Genomic DNA, 16,305 nt, shown 5'->3' with positions numbered 1-16,305 from the left:
CCGCCAGGGGGCGCTGGGGCGGCCGCCGCCGTGACGTCACACAGCCGCGACGCCGCCCGGGCTGCGACCGCCGGCGGTGCCGGTACGGAGCGGGGAGGGTGCGGGGTGCGGGGTGCGGGGCCGTGACCCCGAGGGGCCCTGGGGGAAGGGAGAGCGGTGCTGAGCCCGCTGCGGGACCCCGGTTTGGGAAGGGAGCGGGGAGGGTCTCGGGAATGCGGCGGGAACACCGGAGGGAAGGCGGCTGAGGAGCGGCGGAACCGCGGGGTCACTGCGCCGGGGCCGCGATCTCTCCTGCCGCCTGCCCGCTCCTTACGGACACGGCCCGGGTGCGGGGGGAGTGCTCAGGGTTCCCCTTGCCCTCCCCGGGGGCAGCAGAGCCGTGCGGGGTCGGTGGGGGAGTCGGGGCAGGAGAAACGGAGCGGGCGGGGGGGAGGGACTGCGTGTTAGACGGGATCCCCGAGGGCTTCCCCTCCCTGAAAGGGCTTCACAAGCACAGAGAAGGGAGCGTGGGATTTCCCCTTCCTGATCCTTTCCCTTCCCTCCCCTTCCCATCCCTTCCCCTTTGCCCCTTTTTCCCCTTTTTTTCCCCTTTTCCCTCTTCTTTTCCCCCTCCTTTCCCTCCCTCCTTTTCCCTTCCCTCCTTTTCTCCCCTTTCCCTTCCCTTCTTGCTGCCTCTGGGAATTCTGGAGATTGATCTCAATAGGTCTTCTGTGACACATTCCATATTAACTCAGCCCTCTCTGCAGGTTGGGTTTCCTGGGGCCTGGGCAGCAGCAGGATTCCCAGGTTGTGGGATCAGAGGGAAGCAGAGATCCTGAGCTGAAAAGGCAAAGTCTCATGGGAGTGATGTGAGAATAACCCAGAGATCAGAGCAGCTCCCTTGTAGTACAGGAGTTAGAAAGGAAACAAAATCCTCCTTCTGCCACTGAAAAGTGTCTGAACACTGCAGGGGAGGGAAGGAAGGAGGAGTTGTGTCCAGTTCTGGGCCCCTCAGCCCCTCAGGAAGGAGCTTGAGGTGCTGGAGCAGGTCCAGAGAAGAGCAAGGAGGCTGTGAAGGGATCCAGCAGAATTGCTGTGAGGAAGGGCTGAGGGAGCTGGGGGTGTTGAGGCTGGAGAAGAGGAGGCTCAGGGGAGACCTCATCACTCTCTGCAACTCCCTGAAAGGAGGTTGGAGCCAGGGGGGGGTTGGGCTCTTTTCCCAGGCAACTCTCAGCAAGACAAGAGGGCAGGGTCTCAAGTTGTGCCAGGGGAGGTTTAGGTTGGAGATGAGAAAGAATTTCTTTCTGGAGAGGGTGATCAGGCATTGGAATGGGCTGCCCAGGGAAGGAGTGGATTCTCCGTGTCTGGAGAGATTTCCAAAGAGCCTGGATGTGGCACTGAGTGCCATGGGCTGGGAACCACGGGGGGAGTGGAGCAAGGGTTGGACTTGATGATCTCTGAGCTCCCTTCCAACCCAGCCCATTCTGGGATTCTATGAGTTCTCCAGCTCAGGGGCAGCAGGGAGCTTGGTGTCTCCATCACCTGACTGCATCCAGAATAAAGGAGCCAGGGAATAAACATTCTTCCTGTGCTTGTGTCCAGGCTGTGGGCAGGATGACCACTCTGACCAGGCAGGACCTGAACTTTGGGCAAGGTAATGGCTTGTGCTGAGCTCTGGGGGGCTCTGAAGGCTGCTGGGGCTGGGGGCTTGCTCTGTCCCAACCCTTCTGCAGCCAAGGGGAAGGGGGAGAACTTGACACAAGGCAAAAGACCTTAAAAAGTTTTTCTGAGTGCTTCCCCCTCTGTAAGGAGCTTCAGCAGCTTTTCCTTTGGCTTTGCAGTTGTTGCAGATGTCCTTTCAGAGTTTCTGGAAGTGGCTGTTCACCTCATCTTGTATGTCAGAGAAGTTTACCCTATTGGGATCTTCCAGAAGAGGAAAAAATACAATGTCCCTGTCCAGGTAGGAGATCTTCCTGGAAGCTGAGAGGCTGAGAGGCAGAACAGCAGGGAGCTACCTAACAGGGATGGCTCTGACCCTTCACTGTGTTTCCTGCAGATGTCCTGCCACCCAGAGCTGAACCAGTACATCCAGGACACCCTGCACTGTGTGAAGCCTCTGCTGGAGAAGGTGAGGTCATGGCAGGGCCTGATGGAAAGCAGAACAAATCCTGTCTGTGCTGCAGGGGTTATTGACTAAATCCCTACAGAATATATCAGCTGATAAAGTTACTAATAATAATTAAACCAACACCTCCAGCTTTGCTTTGCAGCCTTGCAGCTGATCATTTAGGTGCCAATTAATCCAATTAATACATGGATATCAGGAGGGGCACTTGGATACTTCCAGTTCCATCTCCTCACACCTCACCAGTCCCAACATTTAAGCACCCAGCTGGCAGAATATTTGTGCAGCAAGAAGAGGCACTGGGATAAGGGCTGATGGGTGGCATTAGGTCAGCAGCTCCCTGGGCCTCAGTGATAAAGCTGTCACTTTGCATCTAGCAAGAAATGGCTTTAAAAAAAAACATTTTTTCTGATCAAGAATGATCAGACAGTGCTCCAGCTTCGGGTGACTGCTGCTGCTGGGAGCCACAGCACCTAAACCTGCTCCCACTTCATCAGAAGCATGTCAAGCACCCTGGCTGCAGAAAAAAAAAAAAAGGGACTTTTTTTTTTGTTTTCTTTCTTGCAGAACGACGTGGAGAAAGTTGTAGTGGTAATCCTGGATAAAGAGCACCACCCTGTGGAGAGATTTGTCTTTGAGATCACCCAGCCACCTCTTCTGTCCATCAGGTAAAGTCTCCCTTACTGCTAGCCCCTGCCATCCAGCCCCTGCCATCCAGCCCTGCCTCTGGATTCTGGAAGCAGCTCCAGGTGCTTTGCTGCACCCCAGTGACAGCTGCTGTCCCCCCAACAGCTCTGAGTCCCTGCTGTCCCACGTGGAGCAGCTGCTTCGTGCCTTCATCCTGAAGATCAGTGTGTGTGATGCTGTGCTGGACAACAACCCCCCAGGTCAGCCTGTCCCCTCTAACAACCCCCCAGGTCAGCCTGTTCCCTCTCAACAACCCCCCAGCTCAGCCTGTTCCCTCTCAACAACCCCCCAGCTCAGCCTGTTCCCTCTCAACAACCCCCCAGGTCAGCCTGTTCCCTCTAACAACCCCCCAGCTCAGCCTGTCCCCTCTCAACAACCCCCCAGCTCAGCCTGTTCCCTCTCAACAACCCCCCAGCTCAGCCTGTCCCCTCTCAACAACCCCCCAGCTCAGCCTGTCCCCTCTCAACAACCCCCCAGCTCAGCCTGTTCCCTCTAACAACCCCCCAGCTCAGCCTGTTCCCTCTAACAACCTCCCAGGTCAGCCTGTCCCCTCTAACAACCCCCCAGTCAGCCTGTCCCCTCTAACAACCCCCCAGCTCAGCCTGTCCCCTCTGCCTGACAGCCTGGGCTTGAGTCCCCAGCTGTGTCTGATCCTCTGGGAATTCTCCCTGACCTGGAGCACGTTTCCCTCCCAGGTTGCACCTTCACAGTTCTGGTTCACACCCGGGAGGCTGCCACAAGGAACATGGAAAAGATCCAGGTGATCAAGGTGAGAGGTGACTCCTGCTGCCTGCAAACACTGGGAATAAGGGAGTTTGGGCACTTCTGATGCCAAGGCTTGGGAGCTGCTTGGAATATCCCTGAGATTCCCACCTCATCCAGGAGATTACACATCACAGCTTGAACGTGTGAGGATGGGACTGAGCCCACACACAAACCCCACCCAGGCACCCTGCCCAGCCTGGAGTTGGAGCTGCTTGCTCACTTCCAGGTACTGTGAGACTCACACAGCACAGAGCAGCCCCCATCCCACAGCACGTCTGGATGGCTCAGTCCTTATGGAACCTTCTTTTCCTTGTTTTTCCTAAACTGCTGCAGTTTGGGTGCAAAAATACATTTTTTCACCTTGCAGAAAGTAAGTGTGCAGGTCACTTTAGAGAGCTAGGTTATTTTAAGAAACTCTTCTGAGGTTCAGGGAAGTTGCTCTCTTAGCAAACTTCTTCTGGGTGTCCTTAGGCACAATAAATAAAGCATCAGTGTAGAAACTAAAATAGTTTCAAAGGGGAAGTCTGCTCTGTATCATCTGGGAATGGAAACTGGTGGCAGGCAAGCCCCTGACCTTGCAGGGTGGGAGAGGAGTCCCTGCCCTGTGCATTTTTAAGTTGTAATTAAATGCTAATGAACAGAACATATTAGCTCAAGGACAGCTAAGAGTACATGTTTTAAAGAAGTGAGATGTGGGTTAAGTGAAGTGGGTTAATATATTCAAATATAATAACAATAATAATATAATTTGGTAGAAATTTATATTTATTTAATATAAATTTAACATTAATCTAATATTTAATAATAATAAATATAATATAAATTCAAGATATTATAATCAAATATTCTATTTGATGCTGTAACTGAAGATAATCATGAGGAGGCACAGAGCAGTGTGCCAGGGTTGAGTTTTGCTGTTTGCCTCAAGGTTTGGCTTCCCTCTTTCTTCCCTCAGCCCCTCAGAGCTCTCTCAGTTAATGCTCTCCTAGTGCTGAGAAAGAGCTCCCCCCTTACAGAGCCTGCCAGCCTCTGGAAATAAAGCACTTTGTGTTCCAGGACTTCCCATGGATCCTTGCTGATGAACAAGATGTGCACATGCACGACCCCAGGCTGATTCCCCTGAAAACCATGACCTCTGATCTCCTCAAGGTGAGCAGAGCATTCAGTGCTGACCCTGCCAACACCTCCCAGCTCTGGCTGCTCTGCACTTCTCTGTAGTTAACAGCTTTAATACTGCTGAGCAATCAAGCTCAATCTCACAGTCATTCACACAGGGCAAGACTCCTCACAATAAAAATCCCCCTGCTCATGAGGGAAGGTACAAACTCTTCCTTTTTAGCCTGCTGCAGGGTTGTTTTTCCCCCCTTTTACCTACCTGCATAACTGAAGCTGATTTCTCTCCTCCAGATGCAGCTGTATGTAGAGGAAAGAGCCCACAAAGGCACCTGATCTCCAGCCAGCCTTGCCTTGGAGCCTCATCTGATCTTCCAGTGGAATGAGACAGCTCACAAACCATACCTTGCCCACCCTCTCTTCAGCAGGTCTTCTGGGTGAATGTAGAGCAGCTGCTGCCTCTTGATTTCAAGTGCTCTTAACCACTGTACATAGAACTGACTTGGAATGTGGAGCCAGAGCCTGTTCCCATGTGCCCTCGTGTGGGAGAGTGAGTAAAAAGGTTTTGTTGCAGTGAATCCCTGGGAGCAGGAGGACAGGGATGCAGTCACTGTTTGTGCAAATCCAGCCCTCACCTCCAGTGCACACTGGAAGTGACACAGCCACCTCTTCTCTGCTCCTCTAGAGCAATGGACTCGTCCCAAGGGTGAGTGAGGCCTTAGGTAGTGTCTGTCCCCTCTGACTGTCCCCAGGAGTCTTCAATAAATCATAAATTTTACCCTATCTGAACGAGGCTGAGTTGTGTCCAAAGCAGCCTCTGCCCTGACGTGAGGAAGTGTTTCTCTTTTTTGTATTTTATGTGGAGTTTCCACCACTTTTCCATTCTCCTCTGTAACATGGGTGGAATCCTGGGACAGCCCCCAGCAGGCTCTCCAGCCTCTCCCTCCCCTTCCCAGGGGAAAGCTTTCACCCACAGCTGGCATTACCAAGATGGAATCTGTCTGCCCAGCAAGGACACTTGCCAAATAATTTAACTTTCAGCACAGAACAGACAAGGGAAATACAAGGGGGTGGAAGAAAGCTTCAGGACTGGCTCTGTGCACACAGGGGTGGAAAAGAGGGGTCACAGAACTTGAGGTGACCCACGGGTCAGTTTAGTAGAGCCCTTCCTGCTTCCTTCAAGTAAAAACTTCAAGAACACTCCAGCCTGAGCTCGTGTGCTGCTTTAAGATTTTATGTAGTCACCCAACATGAATATTTTGACTGTCCAGTACAAACCAGTAGACTACTCTTACTCTCAGTGCAATACTGGTACTCCCATGCTTGGGCAGAACAAGGGCAGCATGGAAAAAGCCCCAAAAGGCACTTGGGTTGTAAGGAGCCACCTTCAGGGATTTCTCATCTCCTCTGTCTCTAGGTGTTTATTCCAGCAGGGAAGGCAGGTACCAGGGACACAGCATTTATGTGACAGGGGTGGCAGATTCCTGATGCTGTGAAAGGTCTGATGGGAAAGATCCATGTGTTTATACACCATCTGAGCCAGGAAAATACCATCTAAAACGAGTGGCTCTGAAGCAGAGCCCTTGAGAGCAGCACTGGTAATCTGAAATGAAACAGCTGAGCCTGATCCATCACAAGTTCCATAAACAAAAAAGCTTTTCTAGTTAATATTTGGCTATAGCACAAGGACATATTAACTAGCAAAGAGGTGACATATTTAATTGTCCTTATCTTCCTGGGGAATTGCAGCAACATCCATAGTGCAAGAGGATGCAAGACAGAAGTCCTCCCAAAGGGCTGGGCCTGCAGAAGTTCTGCAAGAAGAACCCAGGGAGTGCAGACAAACAAGTGAACCTGAGACCACCTCAGTGCAGTCCTGAGGTAAAAGCAAACACTCTTGTGCCTTCATAGCAATGTGTAGGGCCCAATGGTGATGCTGCTGTTGGTCACCCTGACCCCATACCACCCTGCCCAGAACTGGGTGTCTTGGCCTCCGTGCTGAAACAAGATGTAACGGACCCCAGCTGGGTAATTCTGGAAGGTGTGAGACATCTGGAGAAAGAAGAAAATTCCTCTTAGTCTGACTCAGTGTATCAGCACTGACCTAGAAGCTCAGACAACGATGGGATGCAAGTCTAGGTCTGAGGAAAAGCTCATTTTTAGGTCTCTTTTTCACTGGAAGTGCATTGCACCCCCTGCTTTGGAGGGAAGAACCTCTTCTCATTCAGCCTTCTACCCTGAAATCCTCTCCAAGTCAAACCTAACATTAAGCTTGATTATTAGGAATGTTATCAACAGCATAATGGGGAGTCTGCAGCCCATCAAACCAGTTCAACACGTTCAGCACTCTCAGAAAAGTTAACACCTGCAGTACTTTATCATCCACGTAGTAGTTACAAAACAAAGCTTTTTGGTCCAATAAAAACACAAACTGCTCTTGTCAAAGCCAGGAGCAATTAAAGAGACTGAGCTAAAATACCAGGGACACCTGGGGGGTCTCTTTAGAACCCTCTGGGCACTTAACAAAACCAACCTGTGCCTTTCCTGCCACTCCTGCTTCTTCAGCAGCAGGGACCCACTGCCCCTGTGTATGGAGGAGGCTGAAGCTCCACGTGGGACTTGTGACAAAGACCTTCAGGTGTCACAATACTGGTGAAAAACTGCTGTCCACAGGGCTGCTGCTTACCTCTCTCCACCTTGCATCACTCCACTGCTCTATCCGCACAGGCTTGGGGTGGAACTCCTCCAGGACCAGGTAATTCTCAGAGAGCAGCCTCACAGTCAGCTTGTAGCGACAGCCACAGTCATACCTGGCAGCATACCTGGAGAGGCAGGGGGTAACCCATGAGCAGGGCTGCCTCTGCAGCAGCATTTACTGCCCTTGAAGTGTTCAAGAAAACACCCTCCAGGGGAATTCCTGTCTCCAGAGGAAAAGGAATGGCACCCCTGGAGCTCCAAAGAAGTTCTAAAGCTTCCTGCTCTTCACAGCACTGCCACCTTCCTCCAGCCCACTGAACAGATGCAGTCTATGCTTTACTCAAGAGCTACAGCACCCAAAGGATAAAGAACCCATTTTATAGCATGGAAAAGCTCCTGAGGCCTCGCTCATCTTTAGACCAATACCAGGAGTTGTTTTCCATGCTTACACATACCAGTCCTTGACTACAATTTCAGGCCGTTTCTCATCCATCAGCTGATTGCTGTATCCTTCTTCCTTCAGACAGATGAGCTGAGACTTGTAGCAGGGCCTGCAAGAGGAACAGTCCCAGCTTTACAAAACACACCTCTCTTCCCTGTGGTCATCCTTTCCCCAACAGCTCTGCTCTCCCCAACAGACCCTGAAGGCCCTTCCAGGCTGAGCCAGGGCTTTTTCCAGAGCAAGGAAGTGAACTTCAGCTTTGTGCCCAGATGGAAGGGATGGTCACCTATAGGCTGGGTCAAGAGGGGTCCCTGTGCTTGTGTAACACAGAGTGCTAACAGGAAACTCAGGGCAGGTAAAAGCTGCTACCCTCCTGTTGACAGCTTTTATTACAGCACAACAAACACCCCTCCCACTCTTTACCCCTCTCAGGTGTGTCTGGTTTGCTTGCCAAGCCTTAGCCTTTGCCAGGAGAGCAGCAGGGATGCCATGGGGACTGTGAAGAAGTTCAAGGCAATACCTGGTAGGGCCAGAGATGTTTAGCACATGCTGTAGTTAATTCTCCCTTTACACTGACTCCTGATTGAGCTCCTTCCTTCACCCACACCTGGACCTGTCCCACCCAAGGCTCAGTGCCCTGCCTCAGTGTCCCTGCAGACAGACAGGAGGATGCAGCTCCAGAATGCAGCTCTTACTCATATGAAGTGACAAAATATTTCCGTGCTTTGGGGTCTGGCATGGCTGTTCCATGGTCTCCAGGCAGCTCTTCAACCTTCCATTCATCTCCACCGTTTTTATCAATTGTCCAGTGCTGAAAGCCCTCTAAAAACAAATGATAAAAAGTCTTAGGGCCTCACTTTGCTTTTGTTAAAAAAAAAAAAAAATAAATCAGCTACAGACTGCTGGGAACCTACTCTGATGAGCTTTTCAGTTGTTCCAACAGCTGAAAGTGACTCCTGGCTTTATGCAGCCATTACTTGTAATGTGGCTGTCAGCAGCTGGGACAATAGGTGGCCACAACAAACTGAATAATAACGTGGAATCACTGTAGTTATATTTATCAGGGCTCTGACAACAACAACAACTCCCCAGCTGCCTGAATTTCTCATCCTGAAGCCAACTCTTTCAGTGGCTCTGGGGATTCTCCTGGCTGCAGCCTCAGACCCCTCACTTTGTCCCCAGGGTGACTCTGCTGCAGGTTGTGGCTCTGCCCCAGCAGGGATCCATCAGCCTGGGGACCCGACGGGATGCAGGACACGGCCTCACCCCCACTGCTGGGGGGCTCTGCTACGAATCCTGACACCAACCTTCAGCACAGGGGTTTTTGATCAAGTTCCTCTTCATGTGGCAGAGCAGATAGAAGATCTTCCAGTCGGAGATGCTTCTGTTCACACTCAGGACGAAGAACCCATCCCGCTGGCACTTGCGTTTCCAGAGGGTGTTGAGATCCACCACGTACCGCCAGTGCCGGCACACAGCCCGGCACCTGTGGGTCAGGTCCCGGGCCGGTACCAGCGACAGCAGCTCCACCAGGACATCTTCGGGGAGGTCCTCGATGGTTGTTGTCATCACGGACCGACGGCCGGGGGGTGGCGGCCTGGAGAGGAAAAACCCCCGAGCGCTGAGCTGCGGGGAATAAACGCAATTGTCACCCTTACGGACAGAACCGCACCGAAACCCCCTTGCCCCTGGATGCCCCCGACCCAAACTCAGCGCCCCGGCCCCGCTGTCATACCCGGCCCGGCCCAACCTGGTCGTTCCGGACGCGGATGTGAAGCCTCCGCGTCCCTTCCGCATTGGGCGGAGCGCGGGGCGGTGCTGAGCGGGGTCGGGGCCGCCCCGTCCCGCAGCTCTTATCAAGGCAGCCCGGCCCGGCCCGGCCCACAGCTTCGGAACCGCCCGCCCAGCAGGTATGGTTCGGTACGGACGGCCCGGGGTGCGGGGATGGGGCGGGAGGCAGCGGTGCGAGGCAGCGTGCGGGAGCCCTGCGGGAGGGGGGGATGCGGAGCTGAGGGAGGGGAGCGGTGATGGTCCCGCAGCTGACAGAGGGGGTGAGGCAGGAGGAATCCCCGCAGCACAGGAAAACCCCCATGATTTTATTTTTTTTTTCGGTAAAAAAAGATTAAAAGATTTTATCCTTCGGAACTGTGGTTGAGGGTTGGGAAAGGGGTTAAAAAAGGGCAATGCTGCTGCCATAAAAGCCGGGGGGGTTTCAATGACAGTTCCCCCCTGCAGTGCAGACAGAGGGCACGGTACCTCTGTGTCTGGACATCCAGATTTAGGATCCTCTCTCCTCCCCCCTTTACCTGCACTGGGACTGCCAGGCTACCTGTCAGGATATTCCACCTGCTTCATTCCTCAGTGCTTTCCTAACCTTAACGACTCATTCCCGAGGAGTTTGGCAGCATCAGTGCAGTTTTGCTGCAGTCTTGGAACTTTCCCAGCTGAGATAAAAGCAGTGTCATGGTGCATCCCCCACGGGTGACCTGGCTCAGCTCTTCTCATCCCTGCAGCCCCAGGACTTGGGGAGCTGTTGGGATTCAGAACTAGCACAAGGAGGTGAAGCACAGACTTCTGACACCAAAAGGAATATGGGGCATTATCAGCTATTTTCAGTTGTGCTCAGACCTCTGTTTTATCCAAGGCTCATAACTAAGGAGATGAAGTGCCAGCCCCTGGAGGGAAAACCTTTCAGATGTAGAGCAAACCACTGCAGCTGGCAAGATGCTCAGCACTGATATCTGGTACTGCTCTGCAGCACTTGTTATCAGAGATGCTCTTAAGGGCAGAGCAAACACCCAGCTCCCTCCCTCTGCAGAAAGGGTCCTTGCTGAGAAGCAGATTGATTTTTGCATTTTTTGATGATTTTTGCAGCAGCAGAGATTTCCAGCAGGGCTGATTCTGGTCTGGGCAGCTAAGAACCTCTCACCATAGCAGCTGCCAATGACTTCCACACTTTGGGGGTGGATTTAGCTAAAGGCTTCACTTCCAAGTGAAGTGCAAATGCTTCAGGACACTAACTTAACAGGGCTGAGGAAGCCATCCACCCCTCCACACCTCAGACTTTCAGATAACATCTTTATTTTCCCTTCTTCCCAATCCATCAGTGTTTGACATCACCGAGGGGACACACACACATACCCTATGTCTGTAGGGCCTCTGTGTCACCTCTCCTTTCACTTTCCCTCCTCAGCAGCTCCCTCCAGCCTGGCTGAAGGATGGAGTCCCTCCCTGAGGCAGTGCTGATCCGAATCCTGGCCTCCATCCCTGCAGTGGATTTGGTGCTGGCGTGTCGTCTGGTCTGCTGCCAGTGGAAGAACCTGATTGATGGAGCTGCTCTCTGGGTCCTCAAGTGTCAGCAGGAAGGGCTGGCTGGAGCAGAGGCAGAGGAGGATGCAGAGAACTGGCAAAACTTCTACTTCCTGAGCAAGAAAAGGAGGAATCTCATCCGGAACCCCTGTGGTGAAGGTGAGAGAGCAGCACAACAAACCCTGTGGTTCCATGGAACGAGGCATCCCTAGGAACTGGCTGCCTCCAGTCTTTGGAAAAAAAACCCTCTCAGTTGCTCTCAGGCTGCAGCATTTTCTTCTTGCCCAAGAATCAGCTCAATGCACACAGTCAGATCATTTGAGAATCAGCCTTTGCAAAGGGCTTTACTTGACTTCCACTTTATGTAAGCAGCTTCCTCCAGCATCCAGGTTCCCTCTGGCTCAGACCAGAAGAGCCCCATGGTTAAGGTTGGTTAAGGCCATTCTAGAAAAACCACTTAGCAACTGAGAAAACTTACAAATCAGTCTCTCTCCCCCAGCTGTTCCCTTGTAATGATACAGAAAGTGCTCAAGCACTGTTCAGAATTTCACTTGGGTACTTCCTTGAATAAGCCCACGTGTACATCACCACTTGGGGGGGGATGTTAGGTTGTTAATATTGAGTTCAGCCAGAATAAAAGTTTTTTGCCTGACTCCTCCACTTAGTAGACATCTCCACAGCCTCCACAGAAAGTTAGTGCTGGATCTAACAGTGGGACTTTCACCAGCCAGAGAAAGCTTCCAGGGGGAGGTGGGCATGTTTTCCAGGCCCACACAAACCCAATCTCATCCAAGTCTCTTTTCTGCCATTTGCAGAAGACTTCCAGCACTGGGGAGAGGTGGAGAATGGAGGTGATGGCTGGAAAATTGAAGAGCTTCCTGGGGACTTTGGAGAAGAATTCCCTAGTGAAGAAGTCCACAAATACTTCGTTACATCTTATGAGTAAGGCTGCTTTCTTCTCTTCCCTGAGGAAAAGGGACATTTTTGGCTGCCCCAGTCCCAAGGGGGGACTGTGACACCAATCCTTGTGTTTCAGGTGGTGTCGAAAGGCTCAGGTCATTGACCTGAGGGCTGAAGGCTACTGGGAGGAGCTGATGGATACAACCCAGCCTAAAGTTGTGGTAAAAGACTGGTGAGTAGCAAGGATGCCCCAGGAGACAGAGTCAAGAGAGAGAAGGGAGAGCCAAGATAAAACCTTAAAGGGAGGGCCTGGAAAGCTCAGCTGCCAGGATCCCCTGGATGGGAGGCAGGGCTGAGTCTTGGCTTCCAGCCCCCCAGCAGCTCCCAGCTTTGAACTGGTGCATACAGCCTTGGAGACCAGGTTGCTGCTGGGGATGAGGGGAGGGGATGGGTTGGAGAAAGAACAAGGATGGATTTCCAGCTCAAAGCAAGAGCCCAGTAACCTGATGAGCTGGGTGGAGCCTGGATGCAGGAAGGTGCAGTGGTGTGCAGAGCTGAGCCAGGGGAGGTTGGCAGCTGGGCTCTCCTTGCAGGTATGCAGGACGCAGGGATGCTGGGTGCCTCTATGAGCTCTGGGTGAAGCTGCTCTCAGAGAATGAGGATGTTCTGGCTGAGTACAAAAGTGAGACCATTACCATCCCCCAGGACAACGATGGCAGCTGGACAGAGGTGAGTGACAGCTCCGGGCACCACGGGGGACACTCAGCCTGCATGAACCAGGAATACTTCCAAGCAGAGAGGAGCAGGAGGGTTCTCCTGGGGGAGGAGAAGGTTCTGTCGTGTTCTGTGGAGCCTCTCATTGACCAAAGGGATTATTCTGGCAGGATACCTTATAGAAAAAAAATGTGCTAAGCCAGCAGTGCAGGTGTAGGATGGAGGTGGGCAACTGGGGGAGGCATCAAAGCTCCTCCCAGTAACTCCCACTGTAAATGGGAGCTGTTACCCAAGGGGGTGGGTGTGAGGCAGAAGGCTCTGTGCCCCCAGGGCAGGTTCCTGGTGGTTTTACCAACAACCCCTTTGTCTCTCTCCTCCCAAAGATCTCCCACACCTTTTCCAATTACGGGCCCGGGGTCCGCTTCGTCCGCTTCGAGCACGGGGGCCAGGACAGCCTCTTCTGGAAGGGCTGGTATGGTGTCCGTGTCACCAACAGCACGGTGACAGTGGAGCCTTAGCCCTGCATGCTGGAGCTGACTTCCCTCAGGGCATCCCGTGGCCTTGGGATGGTTTCTGCATGGTGCTGCTTCGGGGGCTGTAGAGCATCCAACCTTCCTGCATCCCAACGTGTGTGCCAGGGGCCACAAGCCACCTTTCCTCAGGAGGACTCTGCAGAGAAGGTGACAGATTTGTGAGTGCACCCCAGGAGACCTCTGCCTTGCTGCTTGCAGGGGTGTTAACCCCACGGACATGAGATCACCTCCAAATCCTGCAGCCCCTACTCCTCTCCTGAGCTGCCGAGCCCTCAGCCCCAGCTGGAACACTCCCCCTGCCTGTTTCCTGGCTTGGGCACCCCTCAACCTTAAGGGCTACATTGGGCATATTTTCTGGAAGTTCAAGAGTGGGAGAAAAGGAAGAAAGAAAAGCAGAGACTTTGTCTGAGCAGACAAGGAAACCCAGAGCCCTGTCCCATTCTTGTCACTGCTTCCATGACCTGCAGCCAGGACCTTGGCTTCTCCCACTTATAAACCACAGAAATCCTTGGTTGCCCCACAGGAGCTTGAGCTTGGCCACCAAGTGCTTTTCTGATCCTCAGTGTAATCTGTAGTGATGATGATGATGCAAAGCAGTAGGAATTGGCTCCTTGTCCCTAACACTGTTCCCAGCATCCATTTATTGAGAATTGATTTGATATTGGGAACCAAAACCTCTCTGGGGCTTCATTTGGCTTCCTCAGACAGACAGCAATGGCCTGGAATTGCTGCTAGAGAGAGGAGGAGGACTTGGGGAAAGGGGTTAGGAGGAAACTGGGGAGGGGGCCCAGGAACAAGTGGAAACAAATGGAAACAAAGCCCCTTCCTGCCCTCCCCATCCTTCAGTGCAAGCAGCCCCTGCTCAGGCTCTGTGCAGGCAGGAGAAATTCTTCACACAGAAAGCTGGTGACATCCCCACTGGAGCTTGGGCCTCCCTGCCCCCTGACAGGGTGTGCAAAAAGCTCACATCTGCCCCACTCCATCCCCCTGACAGCCAGAACTCTGCATGTGCTCCCATGGGTGCCTCTTGGGACCACTCAGGGCTGGGAGCCACCATCCTGAACAGACCCTGAAGCTTCCCTGAGCCTGTCCCCACTGCTCAGTCCCCTTGGAAAAGCATCTCCCTTACAGAGCTGGTGTTGCACAGAGATTTTGGGGCCCCTCTGTCTCTCTGGGCTGCCAGCACACAGATACTTGAATGCCACTTTGCATCAAAGTGCACCATCACAAGTGCAGTGTACTGCTACTACCTGTGTACTACTACGTTACTACTACCTGTAGCCAAAGGAGAAAGCTGCTGAGCTGCTCACTTTGTGCACATTTTGCTTCATTGGGCTTTCTGCACCACTGCACCTGGGTGCCTGGGACACACTGGCCTCCCAACCACAGCTGTGCCAAGCCAGAGTCCAGGTAAACTGAATAAAATGACACAATTCTGTGTGGCTCTTCTGTGTCTGCTGGGTGCTTGTGTCCTCTGCTTCATCCCAGAACCTGCAGTGAGTTTCTGCAGAGCCCCAGAGCAGAGCAAAACGAAGCCCTGGCAGGGGAGCTCTGGCATTTATCTCTTGTCAAGTCTAATTGAGTTTTTCTCTGTGAAACACCTATTATTACCCACCCGAGGGGGGCTGTGGACAGATGGAGGAGTTTGCTTCCTCACCAGGCACTCAAGACTGGGGATGGGAGGGATGAGGGAGAAAAGAAAAACCTCCAGAAGACTGTCTGACAATTCCCTGGGGCTTGCAGCCCAGCTGTTCCAGCCAGCTGTGAAAGGGAGGATGGTTTAGGAGACTGATTCTCCTAACAGCTTGGAGAGGCTGGGAATGGCACCTCCTGAGGTCCCACCTGCACCTCAGGCTTCCAACCTAAAGCTGCAGCCAAGCTGAGCACGGCCACAAACAGGATGGGAAGTGACTTTTCCTTGCATTTGGGTCCACGAGCCTGTTGGGAGTAAAAAAAACCTTCAAAGAACTGGAAACTACTTGTGGGTAGTGAAGGAAAAAACATCTCCTGGGCACCCCCCAGCCTTTGTGGCTCAGCCATTCCCAGCCCTTCATCCCTGGGTGAGCAGGGATGGGTGAGCATCCCTGGGTTAGCACTGAGCTGGTTCCATCACCCTGTCCTTGTCCTGCTCAGTCTCCTGCCCTAGAAGGGTGACAAAGGACCTCAGGATTCTTCCTTGCTGGGCAGGCACTTTGGAGGTCCAGAAAGAGCATTTTCAGTGACTGGGAAGTCTTAAGGCTTCTAAAATGCCAAGCACCAAGCAGGGAAAGTTTCCTCTCAGATCTGGCTGGGAGCAGCACAGCTTCCCCAGCACTGTCCCAGGGCTCTGATTTATTGAGCATCACTCCCATCAGTCACACTCCTTCCCTTACAGAGTTTCTCTTTATCTCAACCCAGCCCCTGAGGATCAGCAGAATCACACCAGAGGAGCTGGGCTGTCTGCAGCCCCTCTGCACCATGCCCTGGCACCCCAAGCCACTTTGTCACCTTCCCTGGATGCCAGGAGGAGTCCCAGCTCTGGTTCCCTCGGCTCACCTCCCTTCCAGGCACTTGCAGCAACTCAGCTGGAGCTGCTCCCTGTGCAGCCCCAGTAACCACAGCTCAGTCAGCATCAGCAGGAGGGCAGAGAGGCCACAAAAAAGTCCTGAGAGTGCTCACTGGGCTGATGGGTGAGGGGGGAACACAGTGATGGCAGCAGGAGCTCAGCACACCCAGGGGTGTGAGCAGGGAGCTGTGTCCCACCCAGCACATGGACATGAAAGGGAACTGGTGGGGAGAAGGGGAGCCTGGTTTGTGGGATGAGTTGTACCAGCACCCAGAGATCAGGGAATGCACAGATAAACCCACAGGCATCCCAGAAACCATCAGTTTGTCCTTCCTGCACTGCCAGGACTGGAATGGCCCCTAACAAACCTGCTCCTGGGTAGTGATACTTTTCCTTTGGGCTTCCCCTTGCAATTCCTCCTGTGTCTCTCCCCAGTGCTGTTGCAGAGGGAGAGGAGAGCTGAGAGCAGCAGAGCCCCCAGCCCTGAGGAAGAGGC

General features: G+C 52.9%; 3 protein-coding genes across 4 annotated transcripts; 2 read left to right on the top strand and 1 right to left on the bottom strand.

The window, feature by feature from the left end:
• The first annotated feature begins 46 nt into the window (after positions 1-46).
• On the top strand, positions 47-5,452 carry MAD2L2 (mitotic arrest deficient 2 like 2). The gene is made up of 9 exons (XM_030463618.1): positions 47-82; positions 1,582-1,633; positions 1,821-1,939; positions 2,036-2,107; positions 2,672-2,772; positions 2,897-2,991; positions 3,487-3,560; positions 4,613-4,705; positions 4,964-5,452. The coding sequence occupies exons 2-9, from the start codon at positions 1,594-1,596 to the stop codon at positions 5,003-5,005; spliced, it is 636 nt and encodes a 211-aa protein (XP_030319478.1). The 5' UTR covers positions 47-82; positions 1,582-1,593; the 3' UTR covers positions 5,006-5,452.
• Positions 5,453-6,299: 847 nt separating this feature from the next.
• LOC103526187 (F-box only protein 6) lies at positions 6,300-9,677 on the bottom strand. Of its 2 annotated transcripts, none has more exons than XM_030463615.1 (6): positions 9,559-9,677; positions 9,116-9,434; positions 8,504-8,630; positions 7,822-7,917; positions 7,356-7,491; positions 6,300-6,721 (listed from the first exon to the last, which is right to left on the bottom strand). In XM_030463615.1, the coding sequence occupies exons 2-6, from the start codon at positions 9,375-9,377 to the stop codon at positions 6,575-6,577; spliced, it is 768 nt and encodes a 255-aa protein (XP_030319475.1). In that variant the 5' UTR covers positions 9,378-9,434; positions 9,559-9,677; the 3' UTR covers positions 6,300-6,574. The 2 variants fall into 2 exon arrangements, with proteins under 2 accessions (XP_030319475.1, XP_030319476.1); XM_030463616.1 differs by lacking the exon at positions 9,559-9,677 and adding an exon at positions 9,544-9,550.
• LOC103526149 (F-box only protein 2) lies at positions 9,671-14,654 on the top strand. The gene is made up of 6 exons (XM_030463617.1): positions 9,671-9,718; positions 11,002-11,276; positions 11,933-12,059; positions 12,154-12,249; positions 12,611-12,746; positions 13,115-14,654. The coding sequence occupies exons 2-6, from the start codon at positions 11,027-11,029 to the stop codon at positions 13,247-13,249; spliced, it is 744 nt and encodes a 247-aa protein (XP_030319477.1). The 5' UTR covers positions 9,671-9,718; positions 11,002-11,026; the 3' UTR covers positions 13,250-14,654.
• Positions 14,655-16,305: the final 1,651 nt, after the last annotated feature.

This window comes from Calypte anna, chromosome 21 (genome assembly GCF_003957555.1).
Source record: "Calypte anna isolate BGI_N300 chromosome 21, bCalAnn1_v1.p, whole genome shotgun sequence".
NCBI lineage: Eukaryota > Metazoa > Chordata > Aves > Apodiformes > Trochilidae > Calypte > Calypte anna.
This window is presented reverse-complemented; position numbering and strand designations above follow the sequence as displayed.

Coding starts and splice junctions, on each gene's coding strand:
- MAD2L2 (XM_030463618.1), top strand. CDS start 1,594: ATGACCACTCTGACCAGGCAGGACCTGAACTTTGGGCAAG. Junction 1,940..2,035: donor AATACAATGTCCCTGTCCAG/GTAGGAGATCTT, acceptor TGTTTCCTGCAG/ATGTCCTGCCACCCAGAGCT. Junction 3,561..4,612: donor AAAAGATCCAGGTGATCAAG/GTGAGAGGTGAC, acceptor TTTGTGTTCCAG/GACTTCCCATGGATCCTTGC.
- LOC103526149 (XM_030463617.1), top strand. CDS start 11,027: ATGGAGTCCCTCCCTGAGGCAGTGCTGATCCGAATCCTGGCCTCCATC. Junction 12,060..12,153: donor TACTTCGTTACATCTTATGA/GTAAGGCTGCTT, acceptor CTTGTGTTTCAG/GTGGTGTCGAAAGGCTCAGG. Junction 12,747..13,114: donor ACGATGGCAGCTGGACAGAG/GTGAGTGACAGC, acceptor CTCCTCCCAAAG/ATCTCCCACACCTTTTCCAA.
- LOC103526187 (XM_030463615.1), bottom strand. CDS start 9,377: ATGACAACAACCATCGAGGACCTCCCCGAAGATGTCCTGGTGGAGCTG. Junction 8,631..9,115: donor CAAAAACCCCTGTGCTGAAG/GTTGGTGTCAGG, acceptor ATTTGTTTTTAG/AGGGCTTTCAGCACTGGACA. Junction 7,492..7,821: donor GAAATTGTAGTCAAGGACTG/GTATGTGTAAGC, acceptor CTGCCTCTCCAG/GTATGCTGCCAGGTATGACT.